The sequence below is a fragment of the Sander lucioperca genome, chromosome 1 (assembly GCF_008315115.2).
Source record: "Sander lucioperca isolate FBNREF2018 chromosome 1, SLUC_FBN_1.2, whole genome shotgun sequence".
In the NCBI taxonomy this organism is placed as follows: domain Eukaryota; kingdom Metazoa; phylum Chordata; class Actinopteri; order Perciformes; family Percidae; genus Sander; species Sander lucioperca.
The window spans coordinates 21,851,522-21,877,585 of record NC_050173.1 but is presented as its reverse complement, the minus strand read 5'-3'; the positions used below and the strand labels follow the sequence as shown (position 1 = coordinate 21,877,585).

General features: G+C 40.4%; 1 protein-coding gene across 7 annotated transcripts in view; it reads right to left on the bottom strand.

The window, feature by feature from the left end:
* Nucleotides 1-26,064, bottom strand: part of ncoa2 (nuclear receptor coactivator 2) — a 63,515-nt gene that overhangs the window by 25,380 nt on the left and 12,071 nt on the right. For 4 of the 7 annotated variants that reach the window (XM_031281902.2, XM_031281898.2, XM_031281903.2 and 1 more), the window contains exons 2-6: nucleotides 22,448-22,531; nucleotides 9,110-9,217; nucleotides 8,002-8,174; nucleotides 4,290-4,393; nucleotides 1,168-1,345 (exon numbers count right to left, since the gene is read on the bottom strand). In XM_031281902.2, coding sequence (XP_031137762.1) covers nucleotides 1,168-1,345; nucleotides 4,290-4,393; nucleotides 8,002-8,174; nucleotides 9,110-9,198 — 544 coding nt within the window. In that variant the 5' untranslated portion in view covers nucleotides 9,199-9,217; nucleotides 22,448-22,531. Of the gene's footprint in view, nucleotides 1-1,167; nucleotides 1,346-4,289; nucleotides 4,394-8,001; nucleotides 8,175-9,109; nucleotides 9,218-18,135; nucleotides 18,214-22,447; nucleotides 22,532-26,064 lie in introns of all 7 variants that reach the window. The other 3 variants (XM_031281900.2, XM_036000425.1, XM_031281901.2) reach the window with 2 other exon arrangements.

The window sequence follows — 26,064 nt, the reverse complement described above, 5'->3', positions numbered from 1 at the left end:
GGCGCGAGCAAACACGCACATACACACGTGCAAGCAGAAGCGCACTTATGTACACACGCACAAAAGAAAAAAGAAAATGTACAGTCACGCGGACAACTCATTTAACTCTAGAAAACTCTCATCACACTCCATCTGGTTTGTGATCTCATTCAGTGCATTGATAATCTCCCAGTATCTGGGACACAGCCCGCTGATCGTTTCCAGGGTACTCCGCTCTGTGCTGCTCTCCCACCCAGATGGCTGGGCACTCAGACCTCAATCCGAAGCACCAGGAGACAAGAGGAGAGGAAGGGGAGAAGGGACTTAGGAAGAGCTCCTGGTGGGGTGCACTGACATACTTTACAATCACCGCTTATGCAGTGGAGATGGAGAGGTTGGATGTGGAGGAGGAATGGAGGTAGGTATGAAAGAAAAGAAAGGAGACAGGGGAAAAGAAGAGGTCTTACTAAAATAAATGGCCTGTTTTCATGAGATGAGCAATGCCAGCATAAAGACAACGCATTTCGGGGAGGCTAGGAAATAGAAAAGGGAGACCATGAAAATGGGAAGTTGGTGAGGGTGAGAATAACACACAAAGTGAAGAGAAGGGGAAGGAAAGGGCATGAGATGAGAATATAGGAAGGGAGGGATGCTGCTGACAGGGGAGAGAAGCCGAAAAAGGAAGTTAATTAGTAGAAAAAGGAGGGAGAAAGAAGAGAAGAGCGAGAGCAAATGTCTGGGCTTAGCATCAGCAAAAGAAAAAAAATGAAGAACCTATAGGCTATATGCACGGTGCCAACCCTGTATATAGAGCTTACGCAACACTTTGTATTATCCAGGTGTCCCACATCCTCTTAGCAGTTTGGCTGTAAATATTTTAATTAAACTGACATCACAATGGAACAGCCACCCACAACTGTCTGAACAGGGAGAAGAAGAGAGGTGAGGGTGTTAAGAGAAAGAGGAAGCACATACATGTAAAAAGCAAGAGATGAGCCCAGGGTGTGAAGGACAGCCTGCTAAGGTATGAGCAGAGGTGGGAGTGAGGCAACATATGGGACATACACGCGGATTTAAGAAAGTGGAGAGTGAAACATGGAACACAAATGTGACAGCGAGACACAAACAAACTCGAAAAAGCCAAACAGCAAAGCAAATGCTGGCAGGGAAAATAAGCTTGAGACTAACCGAGGGATTTGGGCAGCAGGTTCTTGATGAACTCAGCATGATCTCCAACGTGCAGCACGCTGTAGACACTAGTGTTCATCAGCTCCTCCTGGTTGTAGCGCAGGTACTGGGTCACATTTTCAGACACAAACACGATGTTACCCTCCATGTTCACCACAAAGAAGAAGCCGTCCAGTGCCTGGGGGAGTGAAAGACAGAAAAGTGAGAGAGAAGCTCAGAACGGGCAAGTTTAATGAATGTTTTACACCAAAACAGAACAAATCTGACAGTGAAATGGAAGCAAAAGCAGTAGCAACTAATCTTGCCTGATAACTAGCTGCTATAACAATGCAGCTGAGATTATTAAAAGCCTAATCCTACCATGTTATGCTTTTTCCCACTTTATTATTGATTATTGGGATCATTTTACTATTCTAGTTTGAAACTCTTAAATCCAACACCACAAGTTAAATATGGTTCATAAACAAGATTTCCAGGGCTTTGTAAATAGCCAAAATTCCAGTTATAAATGCAAAGGAGAGTTTAGGTTCTGCAGACGCCCATTGTGTATGTGTGCCCATGTGTATCTTCTATGGTCTGTGGTAAAAAAAAAAGCACCTTTTAAAAATGCAGGAAACAAATATTCAAGTAATACTTTTGGTAATTCTTCAGTCTCCCTATTGTTTGCTTATTTTCTTTAGTAATGTGCGACATCTGCCTGCTGCATCAGCTAGCATGTACATACAGTAGTGACATTTTGGTACATCTTATCAAGTTGTGTACATATGCAGCACATCTACATTGTGTCTAAAAAGAGGCAATTAGTGCACTGTGTTCTAGGTACATCCATCTCTCCTGCAGATGCTCAACATCAGTTTGGCTGATAGAAAACAGGATAAAAGCATGAGCCTGCAGAGACTGGAGGATGTGAAGTGGGAGCGCTTAATTGAAAGAATACAGCCCCAGGTCAGCCATTACACACAAGATGGTGTCAATTAGGCCATCAAATCACCAAGAGCCCTTAAAAGGGAATTCTGGTAGTTGTAAAGCTGTAAAATGTAGTGTCAAGATAAGAGACAAGGGACTCCTGCCAAGGTGTCCATGCCTCACCTCTGCTTAATCATCTCACACACACATGCATGCACGCACACACGTTTAATGCATGAACTGTCAATGAACCAAATATCTTTATATTTCCATGATATAATGCATATTGACAGTTGCATATTTGCATTGTCTCACCCTTCCCCTGATACAGCACCCTGTGTGCACCTATAATCAACTGCCTGTCTCTGCAACTACGCTGCAATCAACCAGCAGGCTCAATTTTGGGGTGTAGCAAAGTCATACATCCCAGGTTACACATGATCACATTGGAACAGAAGTTTTCCCTTGCCTGCATTAACACAGCACGAGCTGAAAATAGACTTAAGGAGATCTCATCTATCACTTCGTGAAGCAGAGCGGTTCCAAAATGCAACATGGCTGTGCAAGTCCACCCTGTGTAAAGAAAGGCCATGTACTGGACAAGTAGGGCAAACAGAAACAGAGCAAACACTCTTTGGTGCCAACTCGTGCCTTCCTCCAGACACTCTTGAAAACGCCGTTAGGCAACACTTTCATTTATAATGCCCTGATTCACTGTAGAAGTGACTTAAGCCGATGCAATTACACTGTATATAAATACACTCTGAGGCACCATACTCTCCATGCTCCATTTTGCACCTAGGCTATTGTTTTGATATACGACTATATTGCTTAACCTCCCACAGCAATGTACAGTAGGTAGTGAATTGTTATAGCGTAGGGAATAGGGTCTGGTCAACTCCCCTCTACCTTCTGGGTGATACTGTTATTTATGATAGGATACTGGTGCTTTGCAAACAGGGTCTCTCTTCACATAAATTCTTGCTAAACATGCTGTAGTTTCAACATGGCAAAGCATTACTGTCTCGCTAAAAACAATTCAAACAGGTCTCTTGTAGGGATTGAACTTAAATACTTTTGTGGTACAGACAGAAATGGGTCTGTAGCACTGAGTATCAAAAACTGTCAAGTACCTAAATCTGGCATCAAATGTCTGGTTAGATTTGTACTTGTTTACTAATTAATTTAATGATATATTTACTGATTTAAATACTATATTTGCCAATTTTAGTCTGTATCTGTCAAGATATCAAAACAAGTGTAAATTTTTAATGACACTGGTATCATATTGGCACTAGTATCGATACATTTAAAACATACACTCTTCCATTCTCTGACAATGTTATCATACCACACAACAGCAACCATACGGAGCAATCTACCAGGAATGCAAACTACATGCCACAGTAGCTGCATAACAGAACGAGACTTGCCCCCAGAGGGTTAAAACAACAGCACATTAATGTTTTTTCATGGCCTTCTCCGTCCTCGTGCGCTCGCATAAGAGTGGGCAGCAGAGCGCCTTGGTGAAGGGTCATGGGGCGCGTGGGTGTATTTCCTGCCGACAACCATTCTCTTCAGAGCATCCTGTAATGAGCCCGGGCTGGTGAACGGGAACATGGCTGGAGCAGAGCTGGTGTGAATGGCTGATCGCTATGTTTTGGGGCTGCTGACAAATGGGAAAGCATGCAGGCTGCACTGGGCTATATTTAGCCGCGAGTTAGTATTCAGTCGATTCAGTGACGCTGGACCAGGAGAGCTATAAATATTCCATGACAGGACAGATCTGAGAAGATGGAAAGGGGGAGAGAGAAAAGAGAACTGAACAAGTAAGAGATAGAAAGGCAGGGAGGGAGGGAGGAAGTGAGTGATAGGAGAGGCTCAATGGACTGATTCATTCGCCAGGCTGCGGCTTTCTTTTCCCATTATACGTAAGCACTTCAGTGGCCCTCCACAGGACAACGAGGCCATTGCTCTGCGTGGTGATTTACAGCCAATACGGGGAAGATACAAGATGCTGGCAGCTTTTACTCCACACAGCTACACTCGCACACAACCACTACTGCCCCATTTGGGATTGTTCTCTGTGGATAGCACTCTTCATTATATACCAATCATGATTTAAAGAGGAGTGTATACCCTACTTGAGTGTTAGTATGAGTGTTCAGTATTTCAATATGACACGATGAAGAAGCAAGACAACGCCCTCTACCCACCTCCAGCATCATTGGTCCCAAGGCATCTTTGTCAATTACACTTTGGCCTGTTGATGAGACATCAGCCTTCTGTACCTCCTCCTCATTTGCGGCTGCAGCCTTTTCTGTTGACAATGAAAAGCCAATGACAAAAGTTTACAGGCAAATACAAAACACTCATTTTAGGAATTTGACATACACATCCCTTTTTATAATAAGTAAGTAAGTAAGTACATCACAAAACATACGTGCAGCTCAAAGAGGAAAGAAATGAGAGAAACAATGTTTGCTTTGGCCCTGAAATTGACCCACATACTTTAAAGAGGTCACTTGTTGACAAGACTTTGAACAAGTATCTTTCCGGTTACAAAGAAAACATATTCTGTCCCTTATTCAAAACATGTTGCCATGGATCAAACCCAAGTACTGAGCAGCGAGCAAAGTGAAAGGTTGCTGTAAATGACTGTGTCAGAGCACGCAGCTGCCACACTGGTGGCAGCCACTGGATGGATTGCATTGTCATGCAAACACTGACCGTGTGTAAACAACTAATGCTTCCAAAAGAGCAGCAAGTTGTTACTATGTGTGGTCAATTTACAATGGCAGACCTTAGAAATACTAACCCAAAATATTTACCTTAAACAATTCTTAATTTAATTTATATAAATTATGTGATCACAGTGTTTAAGACATAACTATTTTTGAGTTTATTATGTATTCATCAGATTAGTAAACACAATTAAAAGGATAAACTAGATTGATAAATTAAGCGACAAGATAGTATGAAATAGTTTTTAAAATATAGCTATATTTCTCAACAAAATAATGGTTACATCTTTAAGCTGGTCTGATATTTTGTCACAATAATTTGAGCAGATATTAAAAAACGTGATTTTAGAGGGTCATAAACTATTAAGTCTTTTGAGAGTCTTCATTTTGAACACCTTTTACTATGGAAAGCTCTTCAGCATTGACACTCTTTAGCCAGGGGTTGCCTCCCTGTTCATAAGGACTGCCTTTCTCAAATAACCTCTCCTTGTGTCTCATTGTGACCGCATACACCCATTGGATTTCCAAGTATGTATATACAGAGTATGACTTAATGCACATACAGGTACTTAAGGTCTATAATGTTACCAAACTGCACCTTGACAAAACACAATTACACTAAGTTGATTAGCTTCACAATGATGTTTCAAAACGATGAGCACCTTTAAATCCACTGCTAAAAATAAGGGTATCCTGTAAGCTCCTGTACCTGCACTATGGTGCTGTGCATTTGTCCATGTGAGTGATTGGGTTAATAACCATGCAGAGAAGCCTTATGTTCAGAGCGTAGGCTGCCCTACTTTTGTAGATGATGAGAGGCGGAATATGAGTGGGCTGTTGGGGGGGGGACACATTTAACTGTTGCACCATGCCAAGAAGAGGGCTGACCATATGGTGATAGAATGTTGTGGTGAAAAGCAAACAAAATCATGTCCTTTTTTTTGGTGTAGATGTGTGAACGCTGACACAAATGCAGGTTTCCCCTCTGTGGGCTCGTGCAGCACCGCACAGACCCACATTCATCTCTTTCAGCATTAATGATGTGTGCATCAGCAGGACCTCCCCAGGCCCAGCGGGGCCCAGTATACCAGCACAGCTGCCCTGGGTACAGACCCATCACTCAAAGTCAGTGCAGCCCTCACTGGCTCTCTGTCCAGAACTGTACCACAGATATTGATCATTTATAAGGGTTATGTCTGGTAATAACAGCTACGTAATCCATAACATTTGCCATACACACAATTCTTTATTTTCACAGGTAATGTATTAGGAATGTTTTCACATAATGTATAATGAATAAAAACAATGTACTTAACTATCTGCAGCTCAGCAGCTACTGTATATGTCAGCCTCCAGCCAATGAGAGCTGGTCTTTGTGGTGTTGGCAGGAGCAAGCAGTTAAGTGTGTAAAGGGAGCTGTAAAACTCTTGGCTATGACCTTTTTTTATAAGCTCTATAACGATATCATAACTCAACAAGTTGTCTGTTAAAGCAACAAGCTGGAAACAGAAAAAAAACTAAACCTATGCTAAGCACACAACTCCACCCTAATTTCAATTAGGGAAAATGTATGCAGAAAGCATGAGAGTAGCAAACAGGGATGAATTAACAGCTTTCGGTAGGAGGCCACATTTTCAAAGGCCATCACCGCTGCATTGCACTTCTCTGCAGGGCTGTGACACCCATCAGCGAGAGTTATTAAGTCACATTAATTTAATGCATTCCGTAACGTCACAATAAACTGAGAATATATTTTACACAGTAATGATGCTTTAAGGGGGAAAACATCAACAATAGGCCTATAGAAAGAGAGATGTGCACTACAAACAATAAACAGGTGGTAGATGGGGTGTAATGAAAAGAACAAATGTTGGTTGTAAAATGATGAACGTCGACTTTGAGCATAAATACATCTATCCCTGGTTCAACAAGTGCAACAAGAAAAACACATGCTGATGAAATTGATGCCCCTCTGAACTGTGCACGATGGGTGCAGCAGCTCTCCATGTTAGCTATGAAAAGGGGTCTCTTGCTAGTCGTTGAGTTCCGGAGAACAAAGCAGAAAAGAAAGGACTGTTTAGTCCTTCCCTCAGTGGTTGCTGTACAAACACAATTATGCCTTCAGATGCAGGCAGGGGAAGTCACTCTAGCCTAGCGTAAAAAAATGAGAGTGAAGAAAGGAAGGAGTATGGAATAAGACAAAAGAGTGGGGGACGGACAGACGGTAGCCAGAGTTTGTGTGTGACTTTTTGCATCACATTGCTCACCATTACATAACGCTTGATTCTGTGAGTCGCATAAAACAAGATGACATCACCAGCCGGTCTGATTCATGTATACCTCGAGTGGGCCACTCTTTGTCTACCAATCACTTTAGCAGCTTTTTTCTTTCATGCATGACTCAAACTTATTCACAATTTAGTATTTGCCTGAATGTTTACTTAAGGAAAGCTACAACTTTTTTGCTATGTTTGGACCTGTAAGAAGGAGAAACTGGGATTCCATTGATCTTGGTCTGGTAAATCCAACATGAAAAAAGTAAAACGACAGACCTCAACTAATTGCTAAAGATTACTAAAAAAAAGAGAAGTTGGCAAGTACAACTGAACAGGATGATCCATTTGCCTGATGTTCTGGCTCAGGATGGAAGTGGGAAAGACAACAGCCAACAAAACACTGCTCTGGTTCATCCATAATATATGATGAAGTGATGGAGGGAACATTAAATTAAGTGTACTGCCCTTTAATAACAACATCAATTATTGTGTGTGGAGCAGACCATTATATTTATGCCAACCAATCTGATGCGTCTGCCAACACAGTGCCACCTGTGGCACTTGTGGTTATATTGGAGCCTAAAATCACACCCTAAGCATATTCATGATATTGTAGTACCTTATACACAGCATAAATTGCTTAAAATCAAACCAGTGTTAGATCAATTTGCAGGTATTCACCTAGGCTAGGTTTGGTGTATATGTAGGTTGAGTGTCATAAAAAGAACGGAATGTTGTTTGAAACATTGAAAGTTTGTTTGTGAACAGATATAGAAAAATAAATGCTTCAGAAAAAGCAGCCAGCTGAACGATAACTCGGTATTCCTTTCACTGTTGTACTTTGGGATCTATCACTGTGTCTGTTTCTTCAACAGACATAAAGTGTCAAAAATCATTACAGGTTGTACCTTGCTCCTTTATTTGTCTGATCTGTTTCACAGTTTCCTTCAGGATAGCACATTTGTCAGGCTTGACATTGAAGTTGTCAATGTCGTTAAAGTTGGCGAAGATCAGCTCGGCGAGCTCTTCGATGTATTTGTTCTCGTGCTCACGGTTGCGCTTCTCGTTGTTCCGCTTTGGACTGCAGGGAAAGAGAAGACTGGGGTGAGAAAACGCAATGTACAAGACAGTTAACAGCAGAAGGGATAAAAAAGTATGGAAACGAGGTTAAAGTGTGGGTAAATGTATGTATGGAAAAAAGCTAATTCTATCACAATAACACATTGAATGGGTGGTAAGAAAGAACCTGGAGCAGGGCAGAAAAGAATATCCATCAACAAAACTACACCAGGAATGAGTGTTCGTTCGCACACATCTCTGGACATGATTGAAGATCCCTCTCATTTTGATAGCAGCCAAATGACAGTGCACAACATCTACTGCAAACCTTGGCATTGAGGAGAGCCAGAGGAGGCATAAGGCTGGGGTCAATTATTCTCCATAGGGCTTGATATATATCTCAAGGACTCTTTATTGTGCCAACATGAAGCACTGCATCAATAAAGAAAATCCTCATTCTTGAGTGCTTGTCTACAGATAAATTATGCAGATTTACTGTACAGACTTCAACAGTGCTCCAGGGTTTGCTGCCACAATAGCATACAGCCATTGTTGGTAACTACTAGAATGTTAATGTCCATTATTTTTTATGTGGCTGGAGCTTGATTTTACGTTAACCATCTTCAAAACTCTAACATCAACTTTGTTTGATGGGTAATAGATGGTTTGGCAACAGGCTATTTTGCAAAGCAGTGGGTACAGTTGCTGACCACACACAGGTTGACTCTGGACCTGACCTTTGTTGCATGAAAATGAATGTGATACCCCCATACTTGTCATTGTCATTGCTTTCAAGTGTATACAGTTAAACGCACAGTATGTAATTTCTACCTTCAATTAGCGGACGTAGTAACTCGAATTCAGCCAGCTCAAACCACAGAGGCGGGTTAATGTAAGTACACAACTCAACAAAATACATAACATAGGTCTAGTCGTATTTAGACATTTTAATTTTACCTGGGTCCTAGAAGTACGGCAGAACATTCTTTGCGTTTTCGTGACTCTGCCCTGGCAGGGTCAGATGGGTTTTCACCGACTCCACTCATCCTCAATGCATATCAGCGTCTGGAAAATGAACACACAGAGAGAAAATGTATGAAAAAACACATACGACATTTAATAGTTCGAGTACGAACTCCAACCACAGAATTATGTGGAAACCACTTATATACTCTAGGTATGTGAGCAACACACACACACACACACACACACACACACACACACACACACACACACACACGATCAACTCCAGAAGAAATGAGTAAAAATGGAGCGGAGAAAGAGAGTCAATCATTTCTCTCTGATGGTGCAGCCCTCCCCAGAGACACTGAAATGAGAACACAGCGCTTTGCCCACAGCACCAGACTGCATGTTCAACCATGTACCAAGAAAAGCCCATTTGTTACATGATACCAAGCAAAGCCGGCTCACAGTAACAGCAGTGTGGGTTTATAATCACAACATGTGCCTGTGTTTACCGAGTACCTCTAAGAATGCTTTGCCTGTAGTGGTTTAAGTCACTCAAAAAAGAAAATGTTACAATATCTTGTCTGCTCTTTTTGAAATCAAGCTACAGAATATGAGATCTTAGTAAGCAAGAATTCATGTTGTGACCATTCTCTGCAATCCAAAGTGACAAGCAGGCTAAGGGCCCTGACCTCCTGGGCACTGCCAAGGTGCCCTTGAATAAGGCATCGAACCCCCTATCTGGTCGGGGCAACCATCCATGTGCAGCCCCCTCACTCTGACATCTCTCCATTAGTGCATGTATAGGTCCTGTTTGTGCATGTGTGTGTATTTTGGGCATGTGTAATGTGTGTAACTGCAACTGTACCAACAGAGTGAAGAATGTGAATTTCCTGTTGCGGGATAAATAAACGCATGAAAAAGAAAAAAACAACATATTTTATTCTGCTCCTCCTCTTAGCCTGCAAGTCAGCACAGCCTGAACTTCATGCCACTTAATGAAAGATGATCAATTATTGATCAAAGTAATGGTTTATTAATTATCACCGTCATCTGCCCCAAAATGTGATGGTGGCTAATGGACTTGGATTTCAAAATAGGACGATACCTGTAGAATAGAAGATGTGGACACTTGTCTTCCAAAACAAATTGTGCATTTAAAAATATATTCCTGAAAACAATTTCTTCTTGCAAGATGGGTGATCTGCAGCCCTCTGCTCCAAGAGGTGGGGAAGAGAAAGACAGACTGAAACAAAAAGAGACCCACAGAAAGAAAAAGTTTTTCCCCCCAGCACAATGCACAAGGTTGGGGCTTACTGTGTTGTGATGCACTCTCAGCCACTCTAACCATGGAAACAGCAGTGACACACAATGCTCACTGCTCAGCTATTACATAAAGCATAAGAGTACAGCACAGCACAATGTAGAGCAGAGAGGAATAGCATAGCTTAGCAGAAGCAGGCTAAACTAAAAAAGGGAGCTAGTGACCATGCAAACTTGAGTCTGGCTCCCTCCTGGTCTAGAGTGACCTACTTAAAACTAATGGTAGGTTCTGTGCTCAAATGGATGAAGTCAAAGCAGTGGTGATTGGCCAGAGAAGCAGAGGAGATTCTGAAGGGTAAATCACATTTCCACCGTTCTGTTGACAAGTGACTTGAGTACTATTGGCCTGTACAGTGTATGGACAGGTAATGAACACACATTTCACTGTGCATGTGTCCTTGCATTATGCTCTTTTTAATGCCATCAGGGTGTCTTTATGCTGTGGCACTGTGCTGTCCACTGAAATTATAACAGTCTCTATAGCAGAGGTTATGTGTTTTTATTAATGACAACGGAAACAGGCCATTAAAACTCTCATAGCTAAGTGGCACTCTCTGCTCCTATTGGTTGTGTCTGGGCTTTCCAGCACAAGTTACCATGGGGACTCTAGACCTGATTGGTTGCGCTTGTCCTGCTGAGCCGGATAGGATTGGTTGCCTTCGTCTCCTTGACATGGCAGTAATGATGGGTCAGTGTACATTGAGACAAAAAAGAGAGACTGGAAGTACCAGGCACGTCTCAATGACAACAACACAGACAGTCAGACTGCCTGGCAAGAGGGCTGGCAGGCCATTTTTGTTGCTGGGGTGTCCGATCTTCACATGGGCAGACTAGCGGGGGATCTCTAATCCTAGAGAATGCCCTGGGTCTCTGAGCAGCTATAAAGAGCTGGGCACTGGTGTTAGCACTTACTGTACAGAGCTGCATCACTGAGATAATTATCAACATTGGCCACTAGGGGAGAGTTCCTCTTTGAGCCTTCTTGGCAAGGCTTTCACAGGCCACAGTAAGTTTACATCTACACAGTGTTCCAAATCATTATCAAGTGACGTATCAGTATGCATCAGTTAATTTAAATAAGCATTTCATTTTTTTAATGAAAGTTTTTATAAAACTGCTATCGATCTCAGACTGGTTTATTTATTGCTAGGTGATCTTTAAGGGAAATCTACTTAAAGAGGTTGTTTCACATTATTCAGCAAGTCACAGTTCTCATGCAATATGGAGATATATGTTTGGTTGCCAATGAAAGGATTCAGCGAGTGACATGTTGAAGATAATGTCACAGTAGTTTCATGCAGCGTCGCTATGGTGATCAGCTGAGAATCCTGCCTACACTAAGAGGGGTACTATCTGCAGTGGAAAGAGAAAAAGAAAAGGACCTGGTACTAAAACGGAGTTGAGTTGAGCCGAACCATGCAGTGGAAATTAATATTTTTCCTCTTAAATAATAACATCCGTTGTTCTAATTAAATGTAAATTAATATGTCCTATAAAACTGAATTCTTTGATAGTGTAACACGCAAAAAATTTTTTAGCAATGAAAAAAATCTGAAGCGCACATTATACTATGCAGGTGTCTGTTACACACTCGACCACACACACACAAAGTCAGAGACGTCAAGGCAGTGATGTATAGGATCATAATAATGGAGTTGTCCGTGATGGCACAGACAATCACGCTTATGGCTCTGAATGAAGGTAGGGCTCTGAGCTTAGAGGTTGTGATCAGGACAGGATATGCAACACTGCTCTTTAACCCTCCTAAAAATGAATTAAAAGGAGACTTCAACATTTAAGAATATTTAACGGTGGTTGAAAAAGTCTAGTTAACTAGCATGCAGACAGTGAAATTGGAAAAGCTGTGGTAACATGGCTGATAAAGCTGAGCATAAATTCATGCATGCATAAGAAACCTCCATTGGTACACCTGTGCTGTGTGCAGATACTGACTCAGAGGAATGTAGGGTAAGTGGGGGTTGGGTAAGTAACCTCATTATACATAGAACTGATTGGCATATTCTGGAGGGCATCTACCAAATTTGCAGTTCATCAAGCTGTCAGCTCATTTAGTTCATTAGTATTGTAAGTTAAGACATATGGCCCCATCAGTCACTGCAAGCTACCTTATGTTACAGATAGTGTGAAGCCATTGTTCACACAGGCACGGTGAATGAATGCAATGCAGCTTTTAAAGAAATATTCAAAAACTCTACCAAGCTAAAGTACTGAAGGGTAGGGCCTAGGGCTGGGACAATTCGTCGACGTCATCGATTACGTAAATGCGGCAACACAAATAATTTGCGTCGACGCGTCACTAAATAGAATAAATAAATAAAACTTGCATGCAAATGAATTAATGTAATGCGGAACTAATGTAATGCGGAACTACTGTTAGATACGTGGCTTCTAGGGACACCTAATCTGTAGCCCCGCCTTAGCTCTGAAGCTAGCCGAACTCCTCCGCCTACATGCAGTTTTTTGTCAGGTCGACGGTCCAGTGAGTGAGTCAGAGATAGCAGCACGAAAGGACGAGTATGGCGACCCACAAGAGTTAGAGGACCCGCCGGCCTCTTTAAGATCGCAAGTTTGGGAAAACTTCGAGACTGTATGGCTGCAGCCTGGAGCCTCCTGTGGCATGCCCTCTCGTCTCATACCCTACCGCCTGGTGCCATCCCCGCCTCGAAAACTTCGGTCTTAGGGTCAGTTACAGTAGTACAGGCGAGAGAGTGGTGGATAAGACGAGGACTGTGTGTCGGCGTTGTTCAGCAGTTGTTGGGTATGTGAGTAGTAATACATCTAACATGCTACCGCATATCCAACGCCATCACCCAGATGTGCCAATCACTGGAATGAGACAAAAAAAAAAACTGCCCAACTTCTCTTCCCTACAGTGCTTAACCAGCCTTTAGATTCAAATAATTAAAGGGAGAAGAGCTTGGATGTTAAACAAGAGCTTATTCATTATTTTACCTACTGTTAAAAAAAGCAAATACAGGCTACTCTTTTTGCACTTGCTCTGTTTACTTTAAGTTTTTATTTTTGTATTCCTCCTGAAAGTGACTTTATTTTGTGGTTGGATTGATAGCCTACATCTGGCTTCAGGTTGCACTACAAATTCATTTTACTTGAACAGTGCAGTGTATTTTAATAAATAGAGATTTGAACCTTATTGAAATTTGTTTTGTGTAAATTGTTAATAATTGAGCAATGGGAAAATAATCGCTAATTGAAAAATTAATCGTTAGATTAATCGAAAAATGAATTGTTAGATTAGTCGACTAATCGAAAAAATAATTGCTAGATTAATCGTTTAAAAAATAATCGTTTGGGACAGCCCTAGTAGGGCCATACCATATTTCCATTGGAGTAAGAAGGGTTTAAGAGTAAATAATAATAATAATAATAATAATAATAATAATGTATACTTTATTATTCCCACAAAGGGAAATTCAAATATAATATTTTCACTCTGTTAATAAACATATATTCACACACACACACACACACACACACACACACACACACAGACCCAAATACACGTATGCACAAACAGGACCTATACACATGCATTATTTATGGGGAGATGTCAGAGCGAGGGGGCTACCTTACAGGATTCCACCCTGAGCAGTTGGGGGTTCAGTATCTTGCAGAAGGGCACCTCAACAGTGCCCAGGAGGCGAACTGGCACCTCTCCAACTACCAGTACGCACTCCGCACTTGGTCCATGCAGGGACTTAAACCGGTGACCCTCTGGTTCCCAAGCAAAGTTCCCCACGTAGTGAGCTACTGCTGCCCGAATAGGGTGAAGGGAACAAGTGGAACTGTCCTTCAAGAAAAAGTCTGTATGACATCTATTTGTTAAAAGGGGGATGCATTTTACTGCTATTTACAGTGTGTTTGACCAACTGCTTGCTGTTGTTGGCAAAGCACTGGTAGGCTGACGATCATTGGTACAAGTCATCAAGTACAAACTGAAGAAGATCTCACTGGAGATGACACCGGGGTCACAAGGTTTATTGGAGTAGATAGCCTTTCATGCAGTTGCTTTGTCACTTTGAAGTTGAAAAGATGAGCTTAGGTTTCCACTTGCATAAGTATAGTAAACACCTCTACCCAGACTATACCCCTCTTCCCATCGCTCTCACACAAACACACACTTATAAGACAGCAACCATAATTGTATATTTGTGTGCTGACAGGTCAGCCCTGCCAGTGTGAACTCAACACTTCTCACATCATTACAGGTTTTCATCTTCATCATGGCCTATCTGTGTGACTGACTCACAGGACTAAATGATGGGTTATGTTATTAAACCGCTGTAATAACCACAAGCCTGCCTCAGCAACACATTGATTAGTTTCCAATATCTCAACCTTTTTATTAGACCAATGCACCAGACTTTAAATTTTAATATCAGGACTCCATATTATACTATGCAAAATATAAAATATAGTAGTACAACACAAATATGGTGTTTTTTGAAAATTAAACCATGTAAACCTATTCTGGTACAACCTTAAAATACAATTATGAACCTGAAAATGAGCATAATATGGCTGCTTTAAGTAATAAATAGCTCATTTCGCACAAATGTAAAAGAAAAGAATACACACCGATAAAGACGCAAGTCGAAGTTTGAAAAATCAATTGACTTTGAAAGCAATAGGTGCACTTGAGGGAGGTGATCATAGGTGTATGTCATTGCTTATGTCTTAGGTGTCACAAGAACAGACTCTCCTGGACTGAGCTGGAGCCAACCAGTCTGGCGAGGGAGGAATGCAGGAACAACAAGGGGCTGCTGCAAGGAGAGTTGGAGACAACATTTCCCCTCGTCAAACTCAGCTGGTTACAACCTGTACATGACATGCTGTATCCAACTTCCATAAACTCCTTAAAAGCACAACAAATTAAACCTTTAACTGCACCTGTGCACCTGTAAGGCTGTCAGAATGACCAGAAAAGATGGCAGTAAGCTAGGGGTGTGACAAGACACTAAGCTTACGAGACAATACATGAGATCGGGTTCCCAAGAACGCGACGAGATTTAAACACTATTTTAAAGAAACTTCAATGATAAAAGATAACTGTAATACTAGTGAAAATATATAGTATAGAGTAATTTTATTCAATAGAAAAATGAAAAACAAGCACTGTGAAAGGTTTTGCCACAAACTCAAATGGCTTCTCTCCTGTATAACTCACTCATGAATATCTGTTGAGATGTCTCCAGTATAATGTAACCTCTTCAGACCTATTAATAAATACAATAAATACAATAAAATTCTGCCACACAAACGATTTAAATGTGGCGGGTACAGTTGGGTACTGTACACATTTTTACCGGTACCTGAAATTCGGTACCCAACGGTACCTTTTTCCGGTACTTTCCCTCTGTAATAACCAAAAATGTATTTCAGTTGTAAAATAGTTCCGAATCTATTTCTCCTATTTACTTAGAACATTTTATTTATTTAGAACATTTTACACACCACACTAAATAAAAAGCCTCCCTCTCCCCTTATCAAATCCGTCCCTACAATCAAATAATTTTTTCTTACATTGCACTGTAACCTTTATTCTTGTATTTGTATCTTATTCTATTTTAGCCTGTTTCATTTTCATGACCGTTTTTATTTGCTCTTTAATGTGTAAAGCACATTGAATTGTGTATGTAAGGCACTTTGAATTGCCTTGTTGCGGAAATGTGCTATAGGAATAAAGTTGCCTTGGCTCCCCCTACTACCTCAGCCTGTCAGTCTGTCATCAGGGCATAGTGAACACTGTTGTGCCGGTCTGTCTCGGAAGTGTAAAGTTAACTGCACCGCAATCTTGCCATTATATTATATTGCAGCAAACGCTGTCTGCGTGAAGTTTTGAAAACTGTAACCACACTTACGACCGCTTTAACGACATTGCCGTGACTCACTGTGAAACGTGCAGAGAGGACGGAGAAGGTTGCGCTTTTACGTACTCTCAGGTACTAAAATTGGCACCGCTTGATTTAACAAGAAGTACTGGCGTAATTCTGCACTTGTGTAATGATATCGCGAGACAACTTTTTACCTCAATGAGAAATATCGTCACGTTTTAATATCGCGAGGGACGAGATCTTGTCACTCCTCTACAGTAATCAGCTATATAAATATCCAAATTTGAGAATTTCATAAATCCACCATGGTAAGACTCCATGGCCTGTTTTGGTCTACAAATGTGGAGCTGCATCACTGCGATGTCATCTCCTGTTTGTCCATTTGACAACATGTGTGACAGACGGAAAAAATTAGGTGATTAATGATGAGTGATTTTGAGAGGTGTAGCAGACTAAAACAAGGTGTATAATTCCAGATGCCAATAAATTAGCAAGTTATTTCTAAAATAAAAAAGTAACAATTACTGAAAAGGGAATATATTGATATCTTGGGCTGCCAAGCAATACTTCTTGGCTGTGACTATAAGGGTCTTAATCATTCATTCAACTTTATCATTTGTTGACTTTTAGCAAATTCATACTGTGACAATATGATCATATAATTGTATCATTACACAAATCTCTGTGGTGTAACCCTAACCCAAATAAATTATTTCAGACAGGTTATACTTAAAAACAAAATCAGTTATTAAAGTTTTTGTTTTACATACATGATTTTGCATACATTTTCCATATTGTGATACTCCCCGGCCAGTTAAATAGGTACACCTATACAATCTAATACAATCGAGCACAACAGCGGTGCCACACATTCTACCCATACAAAGCTTATAATGTCCAACTTTTGTTAAAACTTTGAGAGGTAAATTCAATGCCACACAAACAAGTTTACTTTATTAATAAACATAGTTAAAGGAATCCCTCTCTGACAGTGTAAATCAAAACTGAACATTGTTATCTTTGGGTAGAATGGTAGTATTTATGGAGTAGCTGTTGTATTAGGTTGAAGGGTTTTTACAGGTGTACCTAATAAAATGCCCAGAGTGTATCTTGAAATCGAAACATTTCTTCAATATTGTGATACTGATTTCAGGCATATTTCCCAACGCATATGTTTCTTCCACATTAGATAACTGTAATGTGTTTCTAAAAAATTAAAATTAAAAAAAGAACTGTCTCATTGCCAAGGGGGAGAAGGCATTTGCCAGTTAGCAGGGCTTTGATTATAAAAACACATCCAGTGCTTCTGGATCTCAGAGAGTGCTGGGCATGACTGTGCATTAAACTGCATCAAAAGCTATTGGGGAAATGTTCGAAGTCTCCTGTTCTATAATAATGAGGGCCCTTCGAGAAAGTGCAACACCACTGTGGAGCACTGAACAATGTCTCGCTAGTGTGTAATCTGTCCTCACATGGCTTCTTGGCACAACAGGCCCCGAGAGAGAAACGGAGAACAACAGTGCACCAATAAAGACTGCTTCTGGTGGGCTGCAACATGGCCCATTTATTTCCCCCCACACTGAAGAGGAAATCATGACAGGGGAGGGGCCCAGAGGATTCACATCTTCTCATTTTACATCTCAATATTTGCAAGGGTGAGAAGAAGTGCTGAGAGAGCCAAAACACACAAAAACATGTTGGAAACATGTCAGATGGTATTAAAGACAAAAATGTATTTAAAAACAATATCAATTTCAACAGAACGCATCTTGGATGGGGGTCTGCACAGTGAACTCTGGCCTTGCTGAAAGCTGCCGTTACCTTAAACCAGATGTTCTGATATTAGGTTTGGGTCAAGGGGGAAGCATAGGGAGATGGAGGTAGGAATGTGATGATGGACTGAAAGAGATTAAGAGCAATGTGAATTTGAAACATTGAATTTAACAAAACCTGAGTGACTCAGAACATATAAAGGAATCAAATAAATCGGGTGAAAATGAGAGTGTAGAGACAGTAAAGGAAGCTGGGGAAACAAAGGGAACAAAAATAGGTCATGGGCCTTTTTCACAGAGTAGATTCACTGAGTGTATGACGTTGTGTTCAGTAGACCTTGGGTGTCATTGTTCAGAGACTCCAATCTGTAACTGTATGTCCATATACATTACTGCTAAAGCACAAAATTACATTATATAAGTGCATATAGTTAAATCTCAGTTCTCTCCTAAAGCTCACTCTCTATTCCTTGCCTACTTAGTGTGTGCGGTCCAGATTTCAGAGTCAGCTAAATGACACTTAAACCCCCTAGTTATCTGGTTACTCAGTACACAAAGCAAATCTACTTTATTCAGATGACACATCCAGAAAATCTGATAAAAACAGACAAACAGACCGCTATTGACGTAGTGGAAAAAAAGTATGCATCTTGCCTACTACCGAGTCCCACTCATGAGCTTGTCCATTCTAGAATCACTGCTAGGTAATGGCTCTAAAGTGCCGGAGTGCAACCAGGAGCCAGCACCCCCACCCCCCCTCATTTACTAAAAGCTGATCACACTCATGAATCTTTAAAACTGGCAGTCACTTCAGGATGTGGCAGTATGGGAAGGGGAGGGCTTTCTGTATAATAAGCACAGAATGTTGGTCTCTGGCTGTCAGAGAGATACACTGAGCACACTATTCTAGCCTCAGGCTACATCTACACTACTACGTTTACATTTTTTAATTGAGTTTTCAAACAAAAATTCTTTGCCACAAAGGTCCATATTACTAAACCTGAAGTGCATATCAAGTGACCATTCACGTATACTTGGCATGCGCATAACAGTGTAAACAGGAAGTGGGATGTATACTCCACAAGGTTGGTGGTAGTTGCTAAGTTAGTTGCAGAAAATACTACGGAGGAAGAGCAGCTACAGCGAAAAATAAGACCAGAGACTTCTTTGCTTGGACCGACTACAATGTGGCACTGTTACTGAACATAGCATGACTATAAGGCCATGAAGGCGGCGGGAAACATAGATCAGGAGTCGTTGCAAAACAATACAGGAACATATTAGAACAGTACGTGGAGAACTTTCCATCGCTGGAGAAAAACTTTAAAGTGCAATTTACTTTTTCGTGTTTTGTTTGCTCTGAATGACGTTTGTTAAAAATAGCATATGAAGTGTGTTATTGTCATTATTGCATTATTATTCTGTATCTACCTGAATCATTAAAAGACAGATGATTATGCAGTATTAAAACCTTTGGTAATAAAGATACCTGAATACTGAGTAAATGAAAGCAAAGCAGGAGTTGAAAAATAATGATTTCATTTTAAAAGCAATGTCATCCCTAACCATGTCATGTTTTTTGGCTTGACAAAGCCAATTTGAAAAATGTTGTCCAGTTGAACTAATAGTATACTAGTTGAGTTAATTATTGCATTATAAATGTATGGTTTTAGAAGTTACACATGGTTATTTCACTGTTACTGCAAAATAGCAAAAAATAAATATGATGCGCGAGGAACTATACCTTACCTTTGATAAGAGTACTGACTTTTAACATGTCATAAACATTACATCAGCTGAGATGAACATGCTTTTTTATTATTTAGCTAGGGGTTGTTTTATTTGGATGTGTGTGCAGTCATTGCTGCTAAGCATAGTGGCATACCGTGTGTTTGGTAGAAGTTGACGACAAGAGCCTTCACTTCGGTCTTTGTATTGTGTGTTTAGATGTAGTCCGGACCCAGGAAGATGGTGATGGCTTTACGGACTTCTTGTCAATAACTAAAACAACTTATTGGGATAGTCCAAATGCATTAAAGGTTTTCCGGAGTCTTCCCTCCTCACCAAGGTACTTCTTTGTGCATGCTACCTTAGTACAGCAACAGGAGCCCTCATTTCTGTTCTCTCTCCTTCAACATGTGAACGTAGGCTTTCGCTTAGGTTGATCTGGGCTGATCTGGACATTCAATCAAGTCATCAATTCATTAAGTTCTCTCGCCATTCCTCAGGAAACACAACTTCATTGATAAAATTATCCCACCAGGCACGAGTTCCTCCTGGCCTCACCCACAATTGGTGTTCCACGTAGGGCTGATAAAGCCACCGGACATGGGAATTGTGGCAAAACACTCAAATAATAGCTTGTACCTGCACATGTAGGCAGTAGTGGCATTATCTATTGCAAAATGTAACTGCACAACAGCTGCTAGCATCAACAACAAGGTCAGCAAAGCCAGTAATTCATTTTTAAACCAAAACATAGTAGTGTGGATGTGGCCTGAGAGGGGAAGAGAGTCAAAGAGTAAGGGATGGCAAAATTGATTAACTGGTATGAATAAGCATCTCTCCACAACAATCTACAACAACAATTGAAAGTCAACAACTGAAAGTCAACAATTGATCTGTGGCTGAGAGCACTGGCTGAGGGGAGATTTACATGTCAGATGTCAAAATTGCCACATATCCATTTGTGATCCTTTGTTTATTGTATTGATCTCTGGGTATGAGTCTGCAAACTATTATTTTGAGTCCACTCAGAAAATGGTGTTTTAAGAACTGCTGGCAATGCAGTAATCCTTTTGGCCATTTTTGTGTGTTTTTTTTCTGCACTCTTGCCTAAACTCTAAGTTGTTGTCCATTATCCCATCCTCTTTCAGTCACTCTGTTTTCTGATTTGTACTTGTCTGGAGACAGTAACTTTTAAATAAAAATCAACACATAAAAAAAATGAATTAAAAAAATTGATTAATCGATTATTAACTTATCAGAATCAAGCATCGAATCATTCTAGAGAGAGAATCACGATGCATCTAAGAATCGATTATTTTTCCTACCGCTAGGGACTACTGGATGCAGCCCTCACTTTGACAAAATGGCTGGATCTGGATACGACCAGGCGCAAAGAAGAAAAGTAAAGCAAGAACTGTGTGTAAATGAGGCTGAGAATTAAGCAGACTTCATCTCACACAGTAATATCTGTACAAGTCAGGGATACCCTTAAACCAAAACATTGTTTAAAACTGAATTTTGTCCAGTAAATAAAGTTCTCAAATATGGTTTTTCTGGTAGCAGTGGAAAAAAACCTGGGGGTTTTCATGTCAAAACCACAATCAACGCTCTTTTCTCATATTGCGAAAATCAGCCTAGAATACAAAGCATGTGTACAGGGAGCAATTATTCTAGATAATAGCATATAGACACAAGGCAAAAAAAATAAAAAATACTGCAGGAGGGGCACATGGAATTGTTTTCATGGACACACATAAGAAAAGTCTACAAGTCTTTTTTTTTTTTCTTTTTTTTTTTAAAGTGGCCATATTATGCTCATTTTCAAGTTCATAATTGTAATTTGAGATTGTATCAGAATAGGTTTACATGGTTTAATTTTCAAAAAACACCATATTTTAGTTGTACTGCACATTACTGCAGATCCTCTTTTCACCCTGTGTCAGGTCTCTGTTTTAGCTACAGAGTGAGACATCTCAACTTCTGTAAGATCTTTGTTGTCAGTCGCACATGCGCAGTAGCTAGGTAAGGATTACATGAGCTAGCTAGCTGTTACTGCAACTTCGGCCTGTACAAGGCAGGATTAGCCGGGAGACTTCTTTTAAATGAGGGCGCACTTCCAACTTTGTGTGGAATACCTGCAGAACAGGGACATGTAAGAAGTTCTATTCAATTTATTTTGTAGATTAGGGTGAATTCGTGTGTGTTGTAGCAGTGTTTTGCCATTGAGAACGAGCTAGCATGCTAGCGCTAACATGCTAACGTTTAGCCCCCCTAGGCCCCTTGTCTTGGCTAGTTACGTAGAAAGCCGTGCAGATTTTGACCAGCTCACCCGGAGACTGAAGGCAGGACACATTCAGAAACCGTATCTCACTCAAAACAGCATGGATGTTGTTGTTTTTTTCAAAGTTTGTATGCGTGTGGAAGCACCAGAGACACAAAATAACACCCCAAATCCCAGAAAAAGTGATTCTTTCATAATATGGGCACTTTAAGATCTAAAATACAAAATTAAGTTTTTATTTTTAGATTAGATATTTGCATCATCTGTGCAATTGATCATTTAGTGTGTCTACTTGAAACATTGCACAGTACAGTTGCGTAAAAGGAGAGTTGGCTGTGACTATGCTTCTCACCTTGGTTTCAGTCCAGAGAGTCCCAGGCCATTGCTGCAAGACGGTAATGCTAGGAAACCTTTAAGCATCATCCACGTCTCCCTGCTGAAAGAAATGACACCAAAATTGGGATGTACAGTACATAGTGGGAGTTAGAACAACTCTCATCACAAAAGTAGAACTGTGTATAATAATGGAATGCTATAAGATTGTACTGTGCAATGTACTGTGCCATTTATGTACTACAATAGTTACATAATGACAAGTGAAGAAGAAATATATTAGGCTGCAACTAACAGTTTTCATTATCGATTCATCTACTGATTATTTTTTTTTATTATTTGCTCAATCCAAGACAATTGTGCATGAGAAATGATGAAATTATTATCAAACCAGTTGCTGATTGTCGCAGTTGGCTAATTGAATAATTATTTCAGCTCTATAATAAAGACAACTATTTTCACGTTTTTTTTTATTTGTATTCATGCAGTCCATGTTTTATCATTAATCTGACAAAAAGCTAAATTACTGTAACCTCCTACAGTAAGAACTGCACAAGATCTACATAGAAAAATGGTTAAAAAAAGTAATGCAACACTACAACATGCATATTAGAAATCATACTGGGAGTTCTAACAGCCAAGCCCACCGAGTAATGTTTACTGACTTATGAGTTTCAATACATAGCTAAAAAATGTCTAATTAGAAAGAAAACAGTTACTTCAAAAAATGCTGTACCTTTGTATTTTAAGTGTGAGTGTAATCAGTCAACAGAATGCAGAGCTCAAGTATGTGCTCCAAAATGTCAAACCCTTTTCAACTAGCTAAAGTTAACTGTTAATGTGCTTCAAACTCACAAGTCATCTTATCTTGTGCTAACTGTTTGCATTAAGTTAGCATGGAGCTGCAAGTTAAGTGTCTACAGGGTCTTTACATCTGCCTTTGGGACGTCAAAGCCTATTACATCGTGAAACACGTTGTGCCTTTTTAATCACGGCGTACAATTAATTAGACAGGAGAAAGGTTTCAATTTTGAATCATACTCCCATATGGATTATTAGAAAATGCAACTTGTAACTCAAAAAAGGACAATGCTAGGCTATTTGGCTATGCTGGAAAAAGCTCCCAATAAAAAGCTTCTGTGGAAGAGCTTGTCTTGTACTACATGTAGCCTGATGAAGGGAAAACCGGACAGCCCCTCTTGGCATGGGTGATTTCCCCCAAATACCTGCCAAGTGAGCCAGCTGAGGAATGCACTAACATGATGTCATGCGCTGACATAAATGGAGAGTAAACCGATCCCCCTACTGAACCCTGCACAGGTCCACAGCTAGAAGCCATGAGGAAAGGTGATATTAAGTATGCTGAACTGCTTCACAACGTACACTCAAACAGCTGAAATATGTGATGAGTCAGGGAGGGTGACCACATTTACAGTTTAAAGAAAAACTCTTTTTTTGCATCCGTATAGGGCTAAACCTCAATAATAGTGAAAGTAGAAAATATTTGATACATCTTAAATGCTACAGTCAATCTCATTTTTCCTAATAATATTTCATAACTTCGTATTACTCAACTCTACCTTCCTCTTTTCACTTTCATGCATTGCTCTTAGTTCTCATCCTCTGGAGGAATTTCCTCTGAGCTTTAATGCTGTCACATGCTCAGTCTAAGTCCGACCCTTGATCTGTGGACTGAGTGACAGAATAAGGCAGTGTGAAAACACTCCATTGAGCTAGTTTAACAGTAATCATTTTTAAATTGCCAAACTGGATCAAAAAAACTTCCAAGTGTTAGATTTTTTACAATGAGGTGAATCTTTTCTTTGTTTATAAATTGAATTGCTTAGAAGAACCACTTGATGACAGTGAGTTCCTCTCAGAAATTGAATCAGCAGTACAAGTAACAGGAAGAAATTAAGTTATGTAACAGAAAATATTGTTTTACAAGCAATACTGAGGCATTTCTACACCCAGTTACATCCATCACTTCTACTTACGCTGGTGTGATTGAATGTGCCATTGATTCACATGCTTTTATGTGAGTTTAATGCTCCATGTGAGTCAGTATGGACACTGTTCACTGTATAAGATCAAACTGCCTCTCACATTAGACCAGCTGAGCCAACACTTCCTCCTATTGGGGGTAGGGATCTGCTGGTGACATTAGTTGTATGACCCAAGACCAGTGGCAAGTCACACCAGAATAACGCACGCACATATGCCTGCATGCAAGCGTGCAAATCATCTAGACACACTGGAGCGGAAGACCTCCCCAGGAAAGACTTGAGGAGCTTTCTATCCTTGACGGGCTATTCTACTTGGCACAGAAGTGTTGAATGACACATGGTGTAATCTAAACAAAAACACACAACCCTGCCAAGATTGTCACTGAGCTTTAGCAGCAACATGAATTGAGTTTCATGTTACCCAGAATACTGGTGTGACTCAATACTGCCATTTGTAAATTAAAGTGAAACCTGTTTCAAAAAATAAAAACTCAATATGAAAAGTCACAAGGATAAGATAAATCCAGAGAAATATACACACTACAGATATACAGCTTCTCCAGAACCTGACACAGGATCATGGGAATATTTCATATGCCCTCACACTCACAGTTCAACCATCTGCTGGTATTAAAAGGGAGGTCAAAGATCATCAGGTGAAAAGTTCAAGCTTCCCTTAAACAGAGTTCAGCCAATTAAACCGAAATGGCAAAAGTTTCATCACGCAGCGCAAAACCTCACATTATCCTTAATGTTTGTGACAAAACAATATTATAAAGTGATTGCGAAATTTTAAAACTGAACAGAAAAACACCATAAACCAAGTGACTGAATCATTTCAGATTTCACCTGCAAGTTCATACAGCTTTGGATGTAGTACACTCTCATCAAGACAAGTGGCATTTCTTTTGACAGAAGCAGATTGATCATGGGAGGTGAGCAAAAATGTTGCCTAAAGCCAAACCTTGGGACTAGTTGTAATCCCTTCTTTTGGCAGTGGGCTCCATTTGAGTAAAAGGCTTCGTCACCCAGGCTGGGCAAACAATGCTAATGGGCTGGCTAATCAGGTTCAGATAGGACAAAGGGTAGATAGTTCATGTGCTAGAAATTGACCGTAACGGCCAGGTCACCGAAGGGCTAAACACCAATGGAGCACCTACTGGGTGCCCTTTGAATTGCCCACTAATGGCCTTGAATTCAATACGAATCAAGGCGGATGTCTTTCCTAATGAAAACACATGGCTTTTTAGCTCTAGTTACGCCAAGGTTTGGTCAAGACCCTCATCCGAACCAACAATCAATTGATTTTTTTTTGGGGGGTGGGCATAGGGCGGCTGCAAAGGAGCAACTGTGAGGTGTGGTTAATCACACAATCAGATTATTCTGACAAACAAAGATTAAGGTTTCGTTGTATGAAAGTATACATGTTTCGACACAAATGGGGCTTGTGACAGCTTAACAGGTTAAGAAGTATTGTTTTATAAGCAGCAGGTTTAAACCCATGCACTGGTCTTGGCACTTGATATAACAATCTAAAACTTACTGTGTCAGTTATGTGTCACGATGCCCCAGAACAAGGCACTTGATACTAGGGTTGGGTACCAAACTCTGTAGTTTTTTGGGTACCGAC